The 20,408-nt window shown below is 48.9% G+C and overlaps 1 protein-coding gene and 1 non-coding gene across 8 annotated transcripts in view; one reads left to right on the top strand and one right to left on the bottom strand.

The window, feature by feature from the left end:
- Window positions 1-20,408, top strand: part of mipol1 (mirror-image polydactyly 1) — a 654,701-nt gene that overhangs the window by 134,858 nt on the left and 499,435 nt on the right. For all 7 annotated transcript variants that reach the window (XM_072488851.1, XM_072488861.1, XM_072488810.1 and 4 more), the window contains one exon: window positions 197-264. In XM_072488851.1, coding sequence (XP_072344952.1) covers window positions 258-264 — 7 coding nt within the window. In that variant the 5' untranslated portion in view covers window positions 197-257. The remainder of the gene's footprint in view (window positions 1-196; window positions 265-20,408) is intronic.
- Window positions 3,842-3,914, bottom strand: trnak-cuu (transfer RNA lysine (anticodon CUU)). The gene has a single exon. It is a non-coding gene; the product is annotated as a tRNA-Lys (tRNA).

Genomic DNA, 20,408 nt, shown 5'->3' with positions numbered 1-20,408 from the left:
TTCTTTACTGTTGTAAAATGTAAAAATGTTGAAAATTTGGAAACAAATACTTTGAAAAATTTAACCTGAATATTTTAGTTGTTGCATTGAGATATTTAAACATTGGACCTTTCATGAAACAATTTTCAGACAACTTTCACAAGTATGCATCTTTAATTGTTTATGAATGATCTTTTTGGGGATTTCTTTTTTACAGATTGGAAAACTTAGAGAAAAAGAGAAGTTCACAGTGAGGCCAAAATACATCTGATATACAAATGGAAGGTTAGTGAAAAAACGAGATCGATCACAGGCTGTTTACAAAACAGGTTTGCTAGAGTGTCGAAGAAGTGTTTTAAATTGAACAGCGGAACAGAGCTAGGAACATGGGTTCAAATTAGTAGAATGCAATTTTAAGACTAAAAACAGCAAATGTTTCTTCAGAGTAATCAGAGTACCAAATACATGTTCCTTAAGGAATAAAAACAGGAGAAGTGGTCCAACTTAGGCTAAGAAAAATAGTAGTAAAGGGACAGCTTGTGATGTTGTGAATGAGTAGAAAGTCTGAGAATTGGGAGTATTTCATAACTTGGCAAAAGGTGATCAAGAAAAAGATTATTATTATTAAATTGATGAAGAGGAAATTAATATCTGAATAAACCAGTGAAAGCAATTTTCAGGGATGTATAAAGGAAAAGAGTAGTGAAAGTCAATGTGGGACCCCTTGCAGGCAGAGACAGGAGAAATTATCATAGAAAATGAGAAAATGGCAATGATATTAAGCAGGTGCTATATCTGTCGCCACGGCAGAAGACATAAAAGACTATCTGAAAAATGGTGAGGACCAAGGGTCTAATGAGAATGCAAAAAAAATTTGCATCAGCCAAGCAACTGTACTGTGAAAATTGATAGGTGTAAAAGTTGGCCAATCTCATAGACCTAATGGCTTAAATCCGAGGGTTTTTAGAGGGATACTGGATGCATAGGTTTTGAACTTCTGCAATTCTCTAAATTCTAGAGAGGTGTAAACAGGGAGACACAAACCAAAATAATCAAATTTGCCAAATGACCCTGCAAATGAAGAAAGTTCCAACAAGATTGAATTTTTTGTAACTTTTATATGAACACAAATCAGAACCAACACAAATTAAACATTGTTACGCACAAGAAAGGGTTTAATTTAATCAGCCCTGATTTCTCCTCTCACCACCATCTATAAACAGAAAGGTGTTTTTGATTTCCCTGTTTACAAGTGTTTTATTTACCAACCCCTCAGTTTATGTGTGACCCACAGCAATCTCTGAACTAAAGGGGTTAATTTAGTTGCACACACCCAAAGGTGAAAGGAAGCAAGCAACTTGGCCTCCTTGTCATCCATGCAATACAAGGAGACAGGAAACGGAGACACAAGGCAAAGACCACGGACAGAATAAGAATTATTGTGTCATGCAAGACCCGAGTTCAGAATCAAAGTCCAATGGTGTATTCTTTCACAGAGTCAGCAGGTTGAAGACTGATGCTGCATAATTCACTTTTCCTGATGACTTCCAAAATGGAATACGTGATTAGAGATTAGTTTGTCTTGTCAGTGCTGGTTCAGAAGTTCCAGTAAAAACAATGTAGGTTATCAACCCTGGATAGAGCCCTTTTCTGTTGTTGCTTTCTGGATAGAAAATGACAGTCTCAACCTGGCATCCTCGACAAGGCAATATTACCCGTTCCAGCAGCTGGGGGAGGGGAGTCAGGTAACTTCCACCTCTCCACTTTAGCATGGACAGAAGATGCCTTTTCCTTAGTCTGGATTCTTGAAATTGATAATTGTTTCAACCATTAAGAATTTCCAAAGAGTTTTCAGGATCCTTTGTCCTGTCAAACTCGTAGTCTCCATCGACCAGACCTGGCCGTTGAAATGTAAATGGCCTTTGTACAATTCTCTTAGAATTTGGCCTCTGTAGTCACAGGGGTTATTTGCGTCTCTTTCGAGATAATGAGGTGCCAGATTCTCAGAATGCTAGAACACTCCTTTTGTTTGGCCAGACATGGCATCAGTCATTTTAAAGCCTTTGTCTGGTTTTTAAAATACGATTAGAAATTAGCCATGATGATGTGTATATATATTTATAAACGAAATAGAGTGCAATCTTAGCCCTCTGGCATTATGAATTAACAGGCAGATGATGCTTGAATTTAAAAGGTAAATTTCACTTTAAATAGTCAACAAAGATACATCTTACACAACCACATAGAACCCATATCACTCTCACTCTCTGCACACAAGTGGCACCACATGCAATCTTACTGTCCTTCCACCTCATTTAATTTGACCCTCGAGTAACATTCACTGGCAGGCATATTCCATCCGAAGTCCCTTTATATATGGCTGGCACCCCCACTGTGCATGCTGACCCATCCTCTCTCACTCTGGTTATATCAGTGTTGATCTTGTAGCTATTCTATTGGTGGTTATTGTAGCTAACCACCAATATCTAGTCCTCTGATAGAAACACTCAGCTCTTTCATATGCCCAACCTATTCACACCACTTTTAAGAGTTCAGTTTCTTTTAGCTTCCCCATCCATCACTTCCCCAAGAGTTGCAGAAATGTTACTTTTCCTAAGGTTTTGGGGGTCTTGCACCCCTTTAAGGAAGTAACAGTCTTGGCAGCAAAACTTTGTGAATTAACTTTGTTGAGCCAAAGTCCCTCTCTCTATCTGTCTCTCTCTCTCTGCCTGTTTCTCTCTCTGTCTGTCTCTATTTCTCTACCTGTCTCTCTCTCTGCCTCTCTCTCTCTCTCTCTCTGCCTCTCCCTCTCTCTGCCTGTCTCTCTTTCTCACTGTCTGTCTCTCTCTCTCACTGTCTGTCTCTCTCTGTGTGCCTGTCTGTCTCCCTCTCTTTGTTTCTCTCTGTCTCCCTGCCTCCCTTTGTCACTCGCTCTCTCTGCCCCCCTCCTTCTCTCACTTAGTCATGTGCTCTTTCTCTCGCTCTCTCTGAGTCCCCGCTTCTCTCTCTCCCTCTCACTCGCGGTCTCTCTCTACCCCCCCCCCCCCCCCCCTTCTCTCTCTCACTCAACTCAGTGCCCCCTTTCTCTCTCTTTTTAACTTGCCCTTGCAAGGTGTCCCCCCACCCCCCCAAGTGCTCACTCAGAAACCTTCCTTGAACAACCAAAAAAGGTTGCCTGTTGCTATCCTGGAGGGGCAGGGTAGCACAGTGGTTAGCACAATTGCTTCACAGCTCCAGGGTCCCAGGTTTGATTCCTGGCTTGGGCCACTGTCTGCATGGAGTCTGCACATTCTCCCCGTGTCTGCTTGGGTTTCCTCCGGGTGCTCCGGTTTCCTCTCACAGTCCAAAGATGTGCAGGATAGGTGGATTAGCCTTGCTAAATTGCCCTTAGGTTAGGTGGGGGTTACTGGGTTACGGGGATAGGGTGGAGTTGTGGGCATAAGTGGGGTGCTGTTTCCAAGAGTCGGTGCAGACTCGATGGGCCGAGTGGCATCCTTCTGCACTGTAAATTCTATGATCATTACACACCCACCTAAGTAATGTACTTTGTATGTAATAATAATCTTTATTGTCACAAGTAGGCTTTACATTAACACTGCAATGGATTTACCGTGAAAACCTCGAGCCGGCACATTACAGCACCTGTTCGGGTACACAGAGGGAGAATTCAGAATATCCACCTAACAGTACGTCTTTCGGGACTTGTGGGAGGAAACCGGAGCAGCCAGAGGAAACCCACGCAGACGCAGGGAGAACGTGCAGACGCACAGACAGTGACACAAGCCGGGAATCGAACCTGGGTTCCTGGAGCTGTGAAGCACAATGCTAACCACTGTGCTACCTTGCTGCCCAGAAACAATTGCACCCAGCGTGGGGCTCGAAGCCACGACCGTGAGATTAAGAGTCTCATGCTCTAACGACTGAGCTAGCCGGGCCCATGACCATATCTCAAATGCTTTTGCATCCCATGGTTCCATATCCGGTAGAGAGATATTGACATTCTAGCAGTTTTTTTTGAGAACTTCAAGATCTCAGCATTTTGACACAAGTGAGCTCTTTTAAATCTGGGTCCCACCACCGTGGCATCTCTTTATGCTTTGTGTTCATCCTAAATTTCCCAGTTTACTACAGTATTCTACAAGAAAAGTATCGATTAAAGTCATGTCAATTTCTTATGAGGATTATATTTTAACAATTTTTGAACAAAACTTTTTTTATTAAAGGTTTTCATGAAATATCAATGACAAAATGAGAAAGAAAAAAGAACCCAACAGGGTTAAGTACAAAACGCAATCTAAAAAAGCAACCCCCCAAACCCCTCTTCCCCCTGTACATAAATAATAAATTAACATTAACACCCCGACTTAACACAACAAGTATATACACCCCCTCAGACCCTCCAGTGTAAATAACATAAGCAAAAATAAAGTAAACCCCCCCCCCCCCGAGCTGCTGCTGCCATTGACCAATGTCTATCGTTCTGCCAGAAAGTCTAAGAACGGTTGCCACCGCCTAACCCTTGTACCGATACTCTCTCAAGGCGAATTTCACCCTCTCCAGTTTAATGAACCCTGCCAAATCGCTGATCCAGGATTCCCGACTCCCACCCACTCCCCCGAGAGCACCCTGTCCTGTACTGTGTGTGGCAGTAGCCGCGGGAATTCCACCACCTGCCGTCTGGCAAACGCCCTTACCTGTAAGTACCTGAAGGTGTTCCCTGGGGGGAGCCTGTATTTCTCCTCCAGCTCACCCAAGCTCGCAAACTTCCCGCCCACAAACAGGTCCCCCAACTTTCGTATCCCTGCCCTGTGCCACCCCGAAAACCCTCCACCTGTTCTTCCTGGGGCGAACCGGTGGTTCCCCCGTAATGGGGTCCACGCCGAGGCCCCAACTTCCCCCCCTATGCCGCCTCCACTGCCCCCAAATTTTGAGGGCCGCCACCACCACCGGGCTCGTGGTATACCTCCTTGGAGGGAGCGGCAGCGGCGCCGTTGCCAGCGCCCCCAGACTCGTACCCACACAGAACGTCGTCTCCAGCCTCTTCCATGCAGCCCCCTCCCCTTCCATCGCCCACTTGCGCACCATTGTCGCATTGGCGGCCCAGTAGTACCCACAGAGGTTGGGCAGCGCCAGCCTCCCCCTATCTCTACTCTGCTCCAGGAACACCCTTCTTTACCCTCGGAGTCCCTCGCGCCCACACAAATCCCATTATACTCCTGTTAACCCGCCTGAAAAAAGCCTTCGGGATAAACACGGGGAGGCACTGGAACAGGAACCAAAACCCTTGGGAGCACCGTCATTTTGATTGGCTGCACCCTACCCACCAAAGACAGCGGCAACGCGTCCCACTTCTTGAACTCCTCCTCCATTTGCTCCACCAGCCTTTTAAAGTTAAGCCTATGCAGGGCCCCCCAGCTCCTGGCCACCTGGACCTCCAAATATCTGAAGCTCCTCTCCGCCCTTTTTAGTGGGAGCTCGCCATTCCCCCTCTCCTGGTCCCCTAGGTGAACTACGAACAGCTCGCTCTTCCCCATATTGAGCTTGTACCCCGAAAAGTCCCCGAATTCCCTAAGGATCCTCATTACCTCTGGCATTCCTCCCACCGGGTCCGCCACATACACCAGCAGGTCGTCCGCATAAAGCAGCACCCTATGCTCCTCCCCACCCCGCACCAACCCCCTCCAGTTCCTCGACTCTCTCAGTGCCATAGCCAGGGGTTCAATTGCCAGTGCGAAGAGCAGTTGGGACGGGGGACACCCCTGTCTCGTCCCTCGGTGCAACCAAAAGTACTCGGACCTCCTCCTATTTGTGGCCACACTCGCCATCGGGACCTCATACAACAGCCTAACCCACCTGACAAACCCCTCCCCAAACCCGAACCTCTTCAGCAGCTCCCACAGGTACCCCCACTCTACCCTATCGAAGGCTTTCTCAGCGTCCATCGCCACCACTATCTCCGCCTCCCCCTCCCTCGCCTGCATCATGATAACGTTCAAAAGCCTCCGCACATTCGCGTTCAACTGTCTCCCCTTCACAAACCCCGTCTGGTCTTCATGGATGATCTGCGGCACACAATCCTCAATCCTCGTGGCTAAGACCTTCGCCAGCACCTTGGCATCTACATTTAGCAAGGAAATCGGTCTGTAAGACCCACATTGCAGGGGATCCTTGTCCCGCTTCAGGATCAAAGAGATCAGTGCCCGGGACATCGTCGGGGGTAAAGTCCCCCCCCCTCCCTTGCCTCATTAAAGGTCCTAACTAACAGCGGGCCCAACAGGTCCATATATTCTTTATAGAACTCGACCGGGAAACCGTCCGGCCCCGGTGCCTTCCCCACCTGCATGCTTCCTATCCCTTTGATCAGCTCCTCCAGCCCAATCGGGGCCCCCAGTCCCGCCACCAGTCCCTCTTCCACCTTTGGAAACCTCAATTGGTCCAGGAAACGGCCCATCCCTCCCTCCTCCCGTGGGGGCTCGGATCGGTACAATTCCTCGTAAAAGTCCCTGAAGACCCCATTGATGCCAACCCCACTCCGCACCACGCTCCCTCCCATGTCCTTAACTCCCCCGATCTCCCTAGCTGCGTCCCGCTTCCGAAGCTGATGCACAGCATCCGGCTTGCCTTTTCCCCATTTAGTCCCCTTACATTCCAGGCTATCAGCCGGATCAGGGGGCTACCCGCCCCCCTCCCCCGCCCGACTAACCATGACCCCCTCCTCGGCGAGCCACGCGCCCGCATCCCACACCCAGCCCGTTCCCCACAGCGGCATACCCCCGTCTCGACCCCCCCCCCCACTCGCTCCAGCTCCTCCTTGACCTTAGCAGCAGCAACTCGATTCCCCCCCCCCCTCCCCCCGGCTAGGGGCCATCCTAGCTGGTTTACTCCCCCCCCCCCCCCCATTGCACTTCCGCAAGTCAGCTGACTCCTGCTGACCCCGGCCACTCCCGCCCTCCCCTTCGACTCCTCCCATTGTGTGGCACACCCTCCTCTCCCGCTCCCCATCCACAGGCTCTCCCCCTCCCCCCTCCGTTCTAAGCGCGGGAAACAATCCTCGCTTCCCCCGGCCCGGCCCCACCCCCCCAGTCTTCGGTGCGGGAAAAAAGCCCACGCTCTCCACCTACCAGGCCCCGCCATCAACCAAAACAGTGCCCAACCCGCCCCATCCACCCTCCCCAACCCGAAAGAGAAAAACACAGAGAAAAAGAAACCCAAAACAATGCAAAGGCCCCCCCCTCCGAACCAAAAATAGGCATAACATATCCACCGCAGTCCCCAATCGCCCATCCCGACCCTCAGTCTGTGTCCAACTTCTCGGCCTGAACAAAGGCCCACGCCTCCTCCGGAGACTCAAAATAATGGTGCCGGTCCTTGTAGGTAACCCATAGTCGCGCCGGCTGCGACATGCCAGACTTCACCCCCTTCCTGTGCAGCACCGCCTTCGCTCGATTGTACCCGGGCCACCTCTTCGCCACCTCCGCACTCCAGTCCTGATATATCCGAACCTCTGCGTTCTCCCACTTGCTGCTCCTCTCCTTCTTGGCCCACCTGAGCACACACTCCCGATCGACGAACCGATGGAACCGCACCAGCACCGCCCGCGGAGGCTCGTTAGCCTTGGGCCTCCTCGCCATCACTCGATGGGCCCCTTCCAGCTCCAGGGACCCTTGGAAGGACCCCGCGCCCACAGCGAGTTCAACATGGTGACCACATAGGCCCCCCACGTCCGGCCCCTCCAGCCCCTCCGGGAGGCCCAGAATCCGCAGATTCTTCCGTCTCGACCGATTCTCCATCTCCTCGAACCGCTCCTGCCATTTCTTGTGGAGCGCCTCGTGCGCCTCCACCATTACCGCCAGGCCTAAGATCTCGTCCTCATTGTCAGAGATCTTTTGTCGAGCCTCTCGGATCGCCACCCCCTGGGCCGTCTGTGTCTCCAGCAGCTTATCAATGGAAGCCTTCATCGGCTCTAGCAGGTCCGTTTTAATCTCTCTGAGGCAGTGCTGGATACCCTCCTGTTGCTCCTCCGCCCACTGCCTCCACGCTGACTGGTCTCCGCCCGCCGCCATTTTGTCCTTCCCTCCCTTCTTCTGGTCGTCCACCACCTTTTTTGTCGCCCCGCTCCTAGTTAAAGCCATATACTGACGGGGAGCTATTATTAACTCCTTCCCACAGCGGAAAACGTCGAAAAAGTGCCCTTGAGGGGCCCTGAAAAGAGCCCAAAAGTCCGTTTTTGCGGGAGCCGCCGAATGTGCGACTTAGCTCCGCATAACCGCAACCGGAAGTCTCGAGAGGGAATCCTTTTGGCAGTGTTCGCTTCACCAATCTGCCCCAGAAAGTCTGCGGAAACTCCTGAAAAAGGTCTGAGAGTCCGTTCCAGACGGGAGCTGCCGGATGTGCGACCTACTCCTCCATGGCCGCCACCGGAAGCCTCGTCCCCCGCTTTTTCAATGGCCTTGGTAGATCTTTTCACAGTTGTTCCCTCTGCTGCTAGAATTCACCTTCAATAAAGGCCCTCAAGTCAGCTAGCAGCTTTAAGCTTGCCCTTCCCCCGCCTGCATGCTGGAAGAGGCTTTGTTTATCCTGCAGTTAAAGCCAAATCTTTTACTGTTTCTGCCGGGTCTGGTAACCAAGAGACATACCATTCCTGGGGGACACTGTCGGGGGAATGTTGCAGTCTTCTTCCCACACCGGGAAATGTCAAACAAATGCTGTGGGGGCCCTGGAAAGAGCCCCAAAGTCCGCTCCAAGCGGGAGCTACCGAACATGCGACCTAGCTCTGCATAGCCGCACCCGGAAGTCAACAATTAATAACGTTGTCAGTCACTTAATAACTTGAATACTACCAAACAGGAAAAAAACAACCTTTTCTTGGAGCTCTGTTGGTTTCTGTTCACTTGAATTGTGTGTTCCTCGGTCTGCCTCTGTCTGCTTCTTTTTGCATCTGTGTGCTGATTGTCTTAATTCTCCAGCTCGCAGCTCTCCTTTGTGTCAGTCAGCCACGTGGCATCTCTATCTTAGCTTCCTTCCTGTTTTGGTGGTGTCATGTGAGAGTACCTTTAAGAAATGGGTGTTTCTAAATGGGTGTTTATAAATATCTGTAGTGAGAGTTCCTTTAAGAAATGGGTGTTTACTACTGCAGTGATGTGAGAGAGTGGGTGGAGCTGGGCTGACTGTCAGCTTTTTATTTTCGTTTTTGAGCAGGCTGCAGGGTATGTTTTAGTTTCGTTTTCAGTGTTGGAGCTGAAGCCAGACCAAGCAGGTGTACTGCTGTTCGCTCTGCCATCAAAAGACTATCTTGATCATTTGGTGAATTCAGAATTATAAATGTTCTCAGTAGTGAATGTAAACTTTAAAAAAAAAATTTTTTTTAATTCAAGGTTTTCATAAAATATCAATAACAAAATGAGAAAGAAAAAAGAACCCAACAGGGTTAAGTTCAAAACACAATCTAAAAAAGCAACCCCCCAAACCCCTCTCCCCCTGTACAAAAATAATAAATTAACATTAACACCCCGACTTAACACAACAGGTGTATACACCCTCTCAGACCCTCCAGTGTAAATAACATAAACAAAAATAAAGTAAGCCCCCCCCCCACCCCGAGCTGCTGCTGCCATTGACCAATGTCTATCGTTCTGCCAGAAAGTCTAAGAACGGTTGCCACCGCCTAAAGAACCCTTGTACCGACCCTCTCAAGGCGAATTTCACCCTCTCCAATTTAATGAACCCTGCCATATCGCTGATCCAGGATTCCACGCTTGGGGGCCTCGCATCTTTCCACTGAAGGAGAGTCCTTCGCCGGGCTACCAGGGATGCAAAGGCCAGAATTCCGGCCTCTTTCGCCTCCTGCACTCCCGGCTCCTCTGCCACCCCAAATATTGCGAGCCCCCAGCCCGGTCTGACCCTGGATCCTACCACCCTCGACACCGTCCTCGCTACGCCCTTCCAAAATTCCTCCAGCGCTGGGCATGCCCAGAACATATGGGTGTGATTTGCTGGGCTCCCTGAGCACCTAACACACCTGTCCTCACCCCCAAAGAACCGGCTCATCCTTGTCCCGGTCATGTGTGCCCTGTGCAGCACCTTAAACTGTATGAGGCTGAGCCTCGCACACGAAGAGGAAGAATTCACCCTCCCTAGGGCATCTGCCCACGTCCCCTCTTCGATCTCCTCTCCCAACTCCTCCTCCCACTTACCTTTCAACTCCACCACCGAGGCCTCCTCCTCCTCCTGCATCACCTGGTAAGTTTCCGAGATCTTCCCCACTCCCACCCACCCCCCCCGAGAGCACCCTGTCCTGTACTGTGTGTGGTACTAGCCGCGGGAATTCCACCACCTGCCGTCTGGCAAACGCCCTTACCTGTAAGTACCTGAAGGTGTTCCCCAGGGGAGCCCGTACTTCTCCTCCAGCTCACCCAAGCTCGCAAACTTCCCGTCCACAAACAGGTCCCCCAACTTTCGTATCCCTGCCCTGTGCCACCCCGAAAACCCTCCACCTGTTCTTACTGGGGCGAACCGGTGTTTCCCCCGTAATGGGGTCCACGCCGAGGCCCCAACTTCCCCCCTATGCCGTCTCCACTGCCCCCAAATTTTGAGGGCTGCCACCACCACCGGGCTCGTGGTATGTAGTGAATGTAAACTTAATGTGCTTCTGTTAACGGTTTTAAAAACAAGTATTTTGGATGTTAAAAGGACAGCTTACGGATTACTTAGTGTTGTATTCTTTGGGGGTTGTTTTGAATTAATGGTTGCTAAGATGTTCACTGATGGTTTTTAAAAAGTTAACTTGAATTCATAGAATAAACATTGTTGACGTGGGAGGGACTTCGATGGAAGGTCACCGAGGGGGTCGGGGGTGGGGGCCTCTGTGGGGCGAGCCGGAGGAGGCGCAGCGCATGGGCTGGAGGCGGGCCCAAGAAAGGGGATGGCTGACCGGCGGAAATGGGGGGGGGGGGCACTTTGCCCCCCAAATAGGATGGTCACCTGGAATGTGCGGGGGCTAAATGGGCTGGTAAAGAGGGCACGTGTGTTTGCGCACCTGAGGGGACTGGAGGCGGACGTAGTAATGCTGCAGGAAATGCACCTTAAAGTAGTAGATCAGGTCAGGTTGAGGAAAGGCTGGATGAGTCAGGTTTTCCACTCTGGGCTAGATACAAAGACTAGAGGGGTTGCGATTCTGATTAACAAGCGGGTGGCATTTGAGGTGCGGAGAATAGTCTCTGATGTGGGAGGTCGATATATCATGGTTAGTGGCAAGCTGCAGGGGATGAAGGTAGTTAGGGTTAGGGTCAATGTATTTGCGCCAAATTGGGACGATGCTAGGGAAGATTCCGGACCTGGATTCGCTGTATGCGGATGACCTACTGCTGTATGTCTCAGACCCAATGGAGGGATGGAAGAAAATATGGGAATTTTAGGGAATTTGGCCGGTTTTCAGAGTATGAGCTCAATATGGGGAAGAGCGAGATGTTTGTGGTCCAGACGAGAGGTCAGGAGAGGCAACTGGCGAAACTGCCGTTAAGAGTGGTAGGGGACTGTTTCAGGTACCTGGGTTTCCAAGTGGCGAGGGATTGGGACAGGCTACATGAATTGCACTTGGCCCGGTTGGTGGATAAGATGAAGGAGGATTTCCGGAGATGGGATGCGCTCCCGTTGTCTCTGGCGGGCAGAGTGCAGTCGGTAAAAATGACGGTCCTCCCGAGATTCCTATTCGTCTTCCAATGCCTCCCCATCTTCATCCCGCAGTCCTTTTTTAAGCGGATCAATAAAATTATCGTGGGCTTTGTGTAGGGGGACAAGCCCCCACGTGCGAAGCGGGCAATGCTCGAGCGGAGTCGGCGGGGGGGCGGGGGGGGGGGGGGGGGTTGGAAGGCTGGCGCAGCCAAATTTCAGCAATTACTACTGGGCGGCTAACATAGCCATGGTGAGGAGGTGGCTAGTGGAGGGTGAGCTGGCGTGGGTGCGCATGGAGGCGGCTTCTTGTAAGGGCACAAGCCTGGGGCATTGGTAATGGCGCCTCTGCCGTTCCTGCCGGCGTGGTATTCCACCAGTCCAGTGGTGGTGGTGGTCCTGAGAGTTTGGGGGCAGTGGAGGAGACATGTGAGAGCAGAGGGGCCTTCGGTGTGGTTCCCCATCTGCAATAACCACCGGTTTGCCCCGGGGAGGATGGACGGGGGCTTCCGAATTTGGCGGAGAGCGGGGATTGAGAGGATGCGGGACTTGTTCATAGAAGGAAGCTTCCCGAGTATGAAGGCGCTGGAGGAGAAGTTTACACTGGCTGGGGGAAATGAATTCTGATATTTACAGGTACGGGACTTTTTGCGGAAGCAGGTACCAACCTTCCCATTCCTGCCGCTGAGGGTGATTCAGGATAGGGTGGTCTCTCGAGGATGGATAGGAGAGGGGAGTGTCTCGGACATATATAAAGAGCTTATGGGTTCGGAGGAGTCGCAGACTGAGGAGCTGAAGCAAAAGTGCGAGGAGGAGCTGGGGGGAGAGCTAGAGGAGGGCCTTTGGGTGGACACGTTGGGTAGAGTCAACGCGACCGCAACGTGTGCCAGGCTCAGCCTGATCCAATTTAAGCTTGTTCACTGGGCTCACATGACACTGGCTCGGATGAGCAGATTCTTTGGGGTGGAGGACAGGTGTGCGAAGTGCGCGGGGGACAGCGAATCATGTCCATATGTTCTGCGCATGTCCAAAACTATGGGGATTTTGGCAGGGGTTTGCCGACGCCATGTCCACGGTATTAAATACGAGGGTGGCAATGAGTCCAGAGGTGGTGATTTTTGGGGTATCGCAGGGTCCGGGAATCCAGGAGGAGAAAGAGGCGGATGTTCTGGCCTTTGCTTCCCTGGTAGCCCGGAGGCGCATATTTCTAGCATGGAGGGTCTCAAAGACCCCAAAATCGGAGACCTGGCTTTCGGACATGGCTGGCTTCCTCCGCCTGGAGAAAATTAAGTTCACCATGAGAGGGTCTCTGTTAGGATTCGCCTGGGGGTGGCAACCATTTGTCGACTTCCTCGCAGAGAAGCAATCGTCAGCAGAAAGGGGGGGAGGGGGTCGTGGGTTAGGTTAGCGTAGTTTCGTGGGGGTAAGCAATGGTAGGACCTGTGGGAGAGGGAGGCGGTATTTGCACTATGTTTATATTTTTCTTGTTATGTACATTGTTGATTTTGTTGCTGTTACAATGCCAAAGAAATACCTTAATAAAATGTTTATTTAAAAAAAATAAACATTGTTTTGCTTTAAGAAATACTTAACTTGAGTTCATAGAATAAACATTGTTTTGCTTTAAAAAATACTTTTCCATTTCTGCTGTACCACACCTGTAGAGTGGGCCATGTGCTCCCCATACCACAATCTATTAAAAGTTGTGGGTCAGGTAAACGCCATGATACACTTTGGGGTTCTCTAAACTCTGGCCCATAGCAAATTGGGGGCTCGAGGGGGATAAAAGTCTATCTATTGGATTGGTTTAGTAAACTTAAAGACAATGAGGAGTGAGCATATTGTGGGTGCTTTTCAGCTGTGGTATTTTAGTTTATGTAGGGAGTGTGTTGTGGACAATGGCTCTTTCAGAGGCTCAGAAGTTTTTGGGGGTGGAGACGGTCACATGCAGTACCTTACGGACAGAGACTAAAAGCAGACTGTTAGATTTGGCAAAAACATTGCAGTTAACATTACCTGACAAAATGCGAAAAGATGAGGTAATTATGGCGGTGGCTAAGCATTTAAAGTTGCCTGAGATATAGTTTGACTGATTGGAAATAGCAAAAATTCAGTTGTAAATTCAACAAATGGAACATGAGAAAGAATACGAAATGGATTTAATGTATTTACAAAATATGAAATGCGCTTGAATACGAAAGAGAGCGAGAGGAAAAAGAAAGAGAGAGAGAGAGGAAAAAGAAAGAGAAAGAGAGAGAGCGGAAAAAGAGAGAGAAGAAAGGAAAACATAAACCCGAGCAGAACAAAAAGAAAGAGAAAGGGAGATACAGATCAGGGAAAAAGATAAAGAGAGAGAGTTTGAACTTCAGAAAATGGCCATGAAACATGACAGTCAGTTAAAATTGGCAGGCGTAAAGGGAAACGTACACTTGGATGATAGTGATGAGGATAGTGAGAAAGAGCGTCAAAGTCGAAGGCTTGGTGGGGATCTATTTAAATATGTCCAAGCATTGCCAAGGTTTGACGAGAAGGAGGAAGAAGCCTTTTTCGTTTCATTTGAGAAAGTAGCTAAACAAATGAAATGGCCACAGGACATGTGGGTATTACTGATTCAAACAAAGCTGGTAGGTAGGGCTAGTGAAGTGTTTGCATCACTCCCGGAGGAGGTATCTGGGACGTATGAGGAGGTGAAAAATCCATCTTAGGTGCATATGAAGCCTGAAGCCAACAGACAAAGGTTTAGAAATTTAAGGAAAGAATTTGGTCAAACATACATGGAGTTTGAAAGGCTCAAACAGAGCTATTTTGTTTGGTGGATAAGGGCTTTGAAAATAGACCTAATGTATGAAGCTCTCAGAGAAATTATACTTTTGGAAGAGCTTAAAAATTCAATTCCTGATGTAGTGAGAACTCATGTGGAAGAACAGAGGTTTAAAACTGCGAGTTTAGCTGCAGAAATGGCAGATGATTATGAATTAGTTCATTAATCAAAGCTTGGTTTCTGACACCAGTTTCAGCCTGTGAGGGATAGAAACTGGGGACATGAGAAATACTCAAGTGGTAAAGGTAAGGGTGATCTGATGGGAGATAATAAGGAGAGTGTACCTCAGATTAAAAAGGAAATCCAGGAGGGTGGAAAAGAAATGAAAAGTTTCAAATGTTTTCACTGTAATAAACTGGGCCATGTAATGTCACAGTGTTGGTGGTTGAAGAAAAGCACTGGAAAGGCTGATGTGGTAAAACAGGATAAGGCAGTGGGGTTTGTTAAAGTGGTAAAGGAAAGCCCAAGTGAAGTGAAGGAGGTGCAAAAGATTGTACAGCCTGATCAAGAGGTGATTGATAAGAAGGTATCAGATCTCTTTGAAGAATTTACTTGTGTGGGTAAAGTTTACTCATGTGTACTAGGAAGAGCAGGTAAAGAAGTCACAATTTTAAGAGATACGGGAGCTAGTCAATCTTTAATGGTAAGAGATGAGAGTTATGTAGTCTGGGAAGAATATTGCCAGAGAAGTTGGTAATATGTGGAATTCAGATTGAGAGGAGTAGTGTTCAATTATATAAGGTAAGGTTGGAAAGTCCAGTGAAAAGTGGTCAAGCGGTAGTAGGAGTAATAGAGAAACGATCTTGTCCAGGAATACAGTTTATCTTGGGTAATGATATAGCCGAATCGCAGGTGGGAGTGATGCCTACTGTGGTTGATAAGCCAGTGGAAAATCAGACAACTGAAGTGTTGAAGGATGAATATCCTGGGATTTGTCCGGATTGTGTGGTAACAAGGTCGCAAAGTCACAGGTTAAGACAAGAGGACAAATCAAAGAATGAAGATGATGTTGAAGTGCAATTATCAGAAACGATTTTTGATCAGATGGTTGAGAAAGAACAAGAACAGGTGGAGGATGAGGCGGATATTTTTAGTTCAGGAAAATTGGTGGAGTTACAACAAAAAGATATAGAAATAAAACTGATGTGTCAGAAAGCATACACGGGAGAGGAATCTGAGTGCATATCAGAGTGTTATTACCGTAAAAGTAATGTTTTGATGAGAAAATGGAGACCTTTACAAATGCAGGCGGATGAAAAGTGAGCAGAAGTTCATCAAGTAGTATTGCCGGTACGGTACAGAAAGGAGGTGTTGCGAGTTGCACATGAGGTACCAATGGGAGGTCATTTGGGAATAAGGAAAACTCTAGCTACATCCAGAAACATTTTTATTGGTCTGGACTACATAAAGATGTAGTTAAATTTTGTCAATCATGTCACACATGTCAAGTGATAGGGAAACCTCCAGCAGTGATAAAACCAGCTCCTTTAATACCCATTCCAGCATTTGAGGAACCTTTTACAAGGGTCCTAATTGATTGCGTAGGACCGTTTCCTAAAACAAAAAGTGGGAATCAATATCTTTTGACGATAATGGATGTGTCTACTAGGTTTCCAGAGGCCATTCCAGTATGTAATATTACAGCTAAAAAGATTGTGGAGGAGTTACTTAAATTCTTTACTAGATATGGACTACCCACAGAAATACAATCGGATCAAGGATCAAATTTTACCTCGAGGTTATTCAAAGAAGTTATGGACAGCTTAGGAATAAAACAATTTAAACCAACTGCGTACCATCCAGAATCACAGGGAGTGTTAGAAAGGTGGCATCTGACATTAAAGACAATGTTGAGGGCTTATTGTCAAGATTATCCAGAGGATTGGGATAAAGGAATTCCATTCGTACTGTTTGCAATTAGGGATGCACCTAATGAGTCAACCAAATTTAGTCTCTTTGAACTCATTTTTGGTCATGAGGTAAGCGGACCACTTAAACTAATTAAGGAAAAATTGGTGAGTGAGAAATTGGAAATTACATTATTGGATTACGTGTCAAATTTTAGGGAACGATTAAATAGAGCAGGTGAATTGGCTAGACAACATTTAAAAGTTGCACAAAATGTGATGAAACGGGTAGCGGACAAGAAATCCAAAGTTTATAGTTTTGCCAGTGGAGATAAAGTTTTAGTGTTGTTACCAGTGGTAGGTGAGCCATTAAAAGCAAGGTTTTGTGGACCTTATCAGATTGAAAGGAAATTAAATGAGGTGAATTATGTGGTTAAAAACACCAGATAGAAGGAAGGCTCACTGAGTGTGTCATGTGAATATGTTTAAAAGGTACTTTGAAAGGGAAGGAGAGGAAAAGGAGGATGTTTTAATGATTCTAACTCAAAGTGACGAACCAAATCCAGATGACTGTGAATTTGACATACCTCAAATTAAATTGGAAAACGAGGATGTTCGTAAAAATTGGGATAATTTGTTGAGTTACCTTCCAGAGGAAAAACGGACTGACCTGAAAGAGTTATTGATATTATATGGGCATATTTTTGGAGCTAAATTGGGAAGTGCTAAAATGGCTATACATGATGTAGATGTGGGAAATGCTGTTCCAATCAAACAACGTCCATACAGACTTAACCCGTTAAAATTGGCGCAGGTTAACAAAGATTGAGTGTTTGCTTAAAAATGGCATAATTGAAGTGGGTTTCTGCCAATGGAACTCACCCATAGTGATGGTACCTAAACCAGACGGTACCCAACGGTCGTGTGTGGACTATAGAAAGGTTAATGCAATTACAAGAACGGATTCTTATCCTATCCCACGTTTGGGGGATTGCATTGAGAAAGTGGGATAATCAGCTTTTATTTTCAAATTGGATTTACTTAAATGTTACTGGCAGGTACCTTTATCTGAAAGGGCGAAGGAGATTTCAGATTTTGTGACTCCAGATTGTATATACTAATTCAAAGTTATGCCATTTGGCATGAAAAACGCCCCAGCCATATTTCAATGGTGGGTGGAGCTGGGCTGTCTGTCAGCTTTTTGCCAGGTACAACATACCAAATTTCACCCCCGTCTTGAAGAGGGCTGCCTTCATCTTGTTAGAGCCCGCTCTCCTCTTGGTTTGCTCCGCACCCAGGTGCTGATACACCTGCAGCTCACTGCCCTTCCAGGTACAACGCCTCGTCTGCCTGACCCACCTCAGGACCCACTGCTTGTCCAAGAACCGGTGCAGGTGCACCACCATCGCCCTCGGCGGCTGGTTCCCCTTCAGCCTCCTCATCAGTGCCCTGTGCGCCCGGTCCTCTTCCAACGGTCGTTCAAATGCTCCCTCACTCAGCAATTTCTCAAACATCCAAGCCATGTACATGCCCACGTCTGGACCCTCGCTGCCCTCCGGCAGCTCCACGATCCTCAAATTCTGCCTGTGGGACCGGTTCTCCAAGTCCTCCACATTCTCCTGCAGTCGCCTCTGATTATCCATCATCACCCCCCAACTCGGCCGCTATCGAAGCAAACTGCTCCTCGTGCTCCCTCACCTTCTCCTCCACCTTCTCGATCGCCTAGCTCTGAGCCTCCAGCCTCGTTTCCAGGTGGTCGATCCCCACATTTATCGGGTCCACCACCCTAGCCAGGTTTTCCAGATTCTCCTTTCTCTGCTGGGTGAACGTCTCATTAAGGAAACCCACCAGCTGTCTTCCGGCGGCGGCTATGAAAAGTCGCACATTTGGTGGCTCCCGCTCTGGCCGGACTTTCGGACCTTTCCCCCGGACTTTTTTCCGGTTTTAAACTGTAAATTCGAAGGCTGAGGCAATTGGGCACCGTTTCCACGTATCGGTGTATGGAGAAAAGAACCAGAAGTGCACGAAAAGGCAGAAATAGGAAGATAGGCAAGAGCTGTGCTGAAGCTGCAGCAGGAGACAGCATGGCCGAGGCCCGGATGCCTGGTGTGTCGGCCCAGCGATCAACGGAGCAGTTGATGAAGGTCATCCAGGACGGCTTTGCCAAGCAGAAACGGGACTGTCTGGACCCGATTAAAGAGTCGATTAATCAGCTGGAGCACAGATTGCATGCCCAGGATCGGGCGATCCAGAAGGCTGAGAAGGCGCTGGCTGAGCAGGAGGAGCATCAAACAGCGGTGGAGCTGGAGGTGGGGATGCTGCGCGACCAGCAGAAAAAGCTTCTGGAGAAGGTGGAGGAGCTAGAAAATAGGTCCCGCCGGCAGAACTTAAGAATTGTCGAGCTCCCGGAGGGGACTGAGGGAGCGGATGCTGGGGCATACGTAGCGGGTATGTTTGAAAAGCTGCTGGGGGAGGGGGCATTCTCCCGACCCTTGGAGGTGGACAGGGCGTATAGAGCGCTTGCGAGGAAGCCGCGAGCCGGGGACCCTCCGAGGGCAATGGTGGTGAGATTCCACAGGTTCCTGCACAAGGAATGTATTCTTCAGTGGGCCAAGCGAACGCGGAGCTGTCAGTGGGACAACAGTATCCTGCGGGTGTACCAGAACCTGAGTGTGGAGGTGGCTAGGAAAAGGGCAGGCTTCAACCAAGTTAAGTCAATCTTCTTCAAGAAACAGGTGAAGTTTGGACTGCTGTATCCGGCTCGTCTTTGGGTCACATACGAAGACCAAAATCATTATTTTGAGTCGCCCGAAGATGCGTTGGACTTTGCGAAAAGAAAAGGACTGGTGGGGGGCTGAGAACTCTCGAACTTTGATGCAACTTGTTGGCTTATATTGGGCGCCTTTCTTTTTTAGATTTGTTTTTTCTCCTCTTATTTTTTCTCTGCTGTTTTTGAGTTCTGTTTAAGAGGGGGGCGGGGGGGGGGGAAGTTTTTTCATTTTCGGGTTTTCTTTATGGTGGATGTTGGCAATGTCTTTTGTTGATGTGCATTTTTGTGGGGTGGAGACGTGCTTGTTTGTGTTTCGGTGGATGGTGTTTTTTTTGCAGCTGGGTGATTGTGTGGGGACTGTTAGATGGGGGAATATGTTTGTATTAACGTGGGGGAGGGGAGTGAGGGAACAATAGGTGGGAGACTTTGGCGCCGAGGTCGGGGGCCACCAAGCTAGCTGGGTGAGCTAGCTCATGGAAGCGCAGTGGGGGATATGCATATGTTTAGTTTATTATATGGGTTAGGTTTTAGAGTAGTGTTGCTGGGGTGGGGGGAGGGGGGATGGAGTGGTTCTGCTGACGAGGGAGGGACTTTGGTGGAGGGACAGTGAGGAGGTCGGTGGCGGGGGCTGCCGGGGGGCATGTCGGAGGAGGCGCGGCGCATGGGCTGGAGGCGGGCCCAAGAAAGAGGATGGCTGACCGGCAGGGGGTGGGGGGGCACTTTGCCCCCCAACTAGGCTGATCACCTAGAATGTTCGAGGGTTAAATGGGCCGGTTAAGAGGGCACGTGTGTTCGCGCACCTGCGGGGACTGAAGGCGGACGTGGTAATGCTGGGTCAGTCAGGTTTTCCACTCGGGGCTGGACACAAAGACTAGAGGGGTTGCGATCTTGATTAATAAACGGATGATATTTGAGGTGGGTAGAATAGTTTCGGATATGCGGGATCGATATATTACGGTTAGTGGTAAGCTGGAGGGGATGAAGGTAGTGCTGGTTTATGTAATTGCACCAAATTGGGATGATGTGGAATTTATAAAGAGGATGTTGGGGAAGATACCGGACCTGGGCTCGCACAAACTGATCATGGGAGGGGACTTTAATACAGTTATTGATCCCGGCCTGGATCGGTCATGCTCGAAAACGGGCAGGGTGCCAGCAATGTCAAAGGAACTGAAAGGGTTCATGGAGCAGATTGGGGCGGGGGGGGGGGGGGGGGGGGGTGGGGGGGATCCATGGAAATTTAGGCAGCTGAGGGTGAAGGAGTTTTCCTTCTACTCCCACGTACATAAGATATACTCTCGGATCGATTTCTTTGTTTTGGGTA

This window comes from Scyliorhinus torazame, chromosome 2 (assembly GCF_047496885.1).
Source record: "Scyliorhinus torazame isolate Kashiwa2021f chromosome 2, sScyTor2.1, whole genome shotgun sequence".
NCBI lineage: Eukaryota > Metazoa > Chordata > Chondrichthyes > Carcharhiniformes > Scyliorhinidae > Scyliorhinus > Scyliorhinus torazame.
Note: the sequence above shows the minus strand (reverse complement) of the source record. Positions and strands in the feature narration are given on the sequence as shown.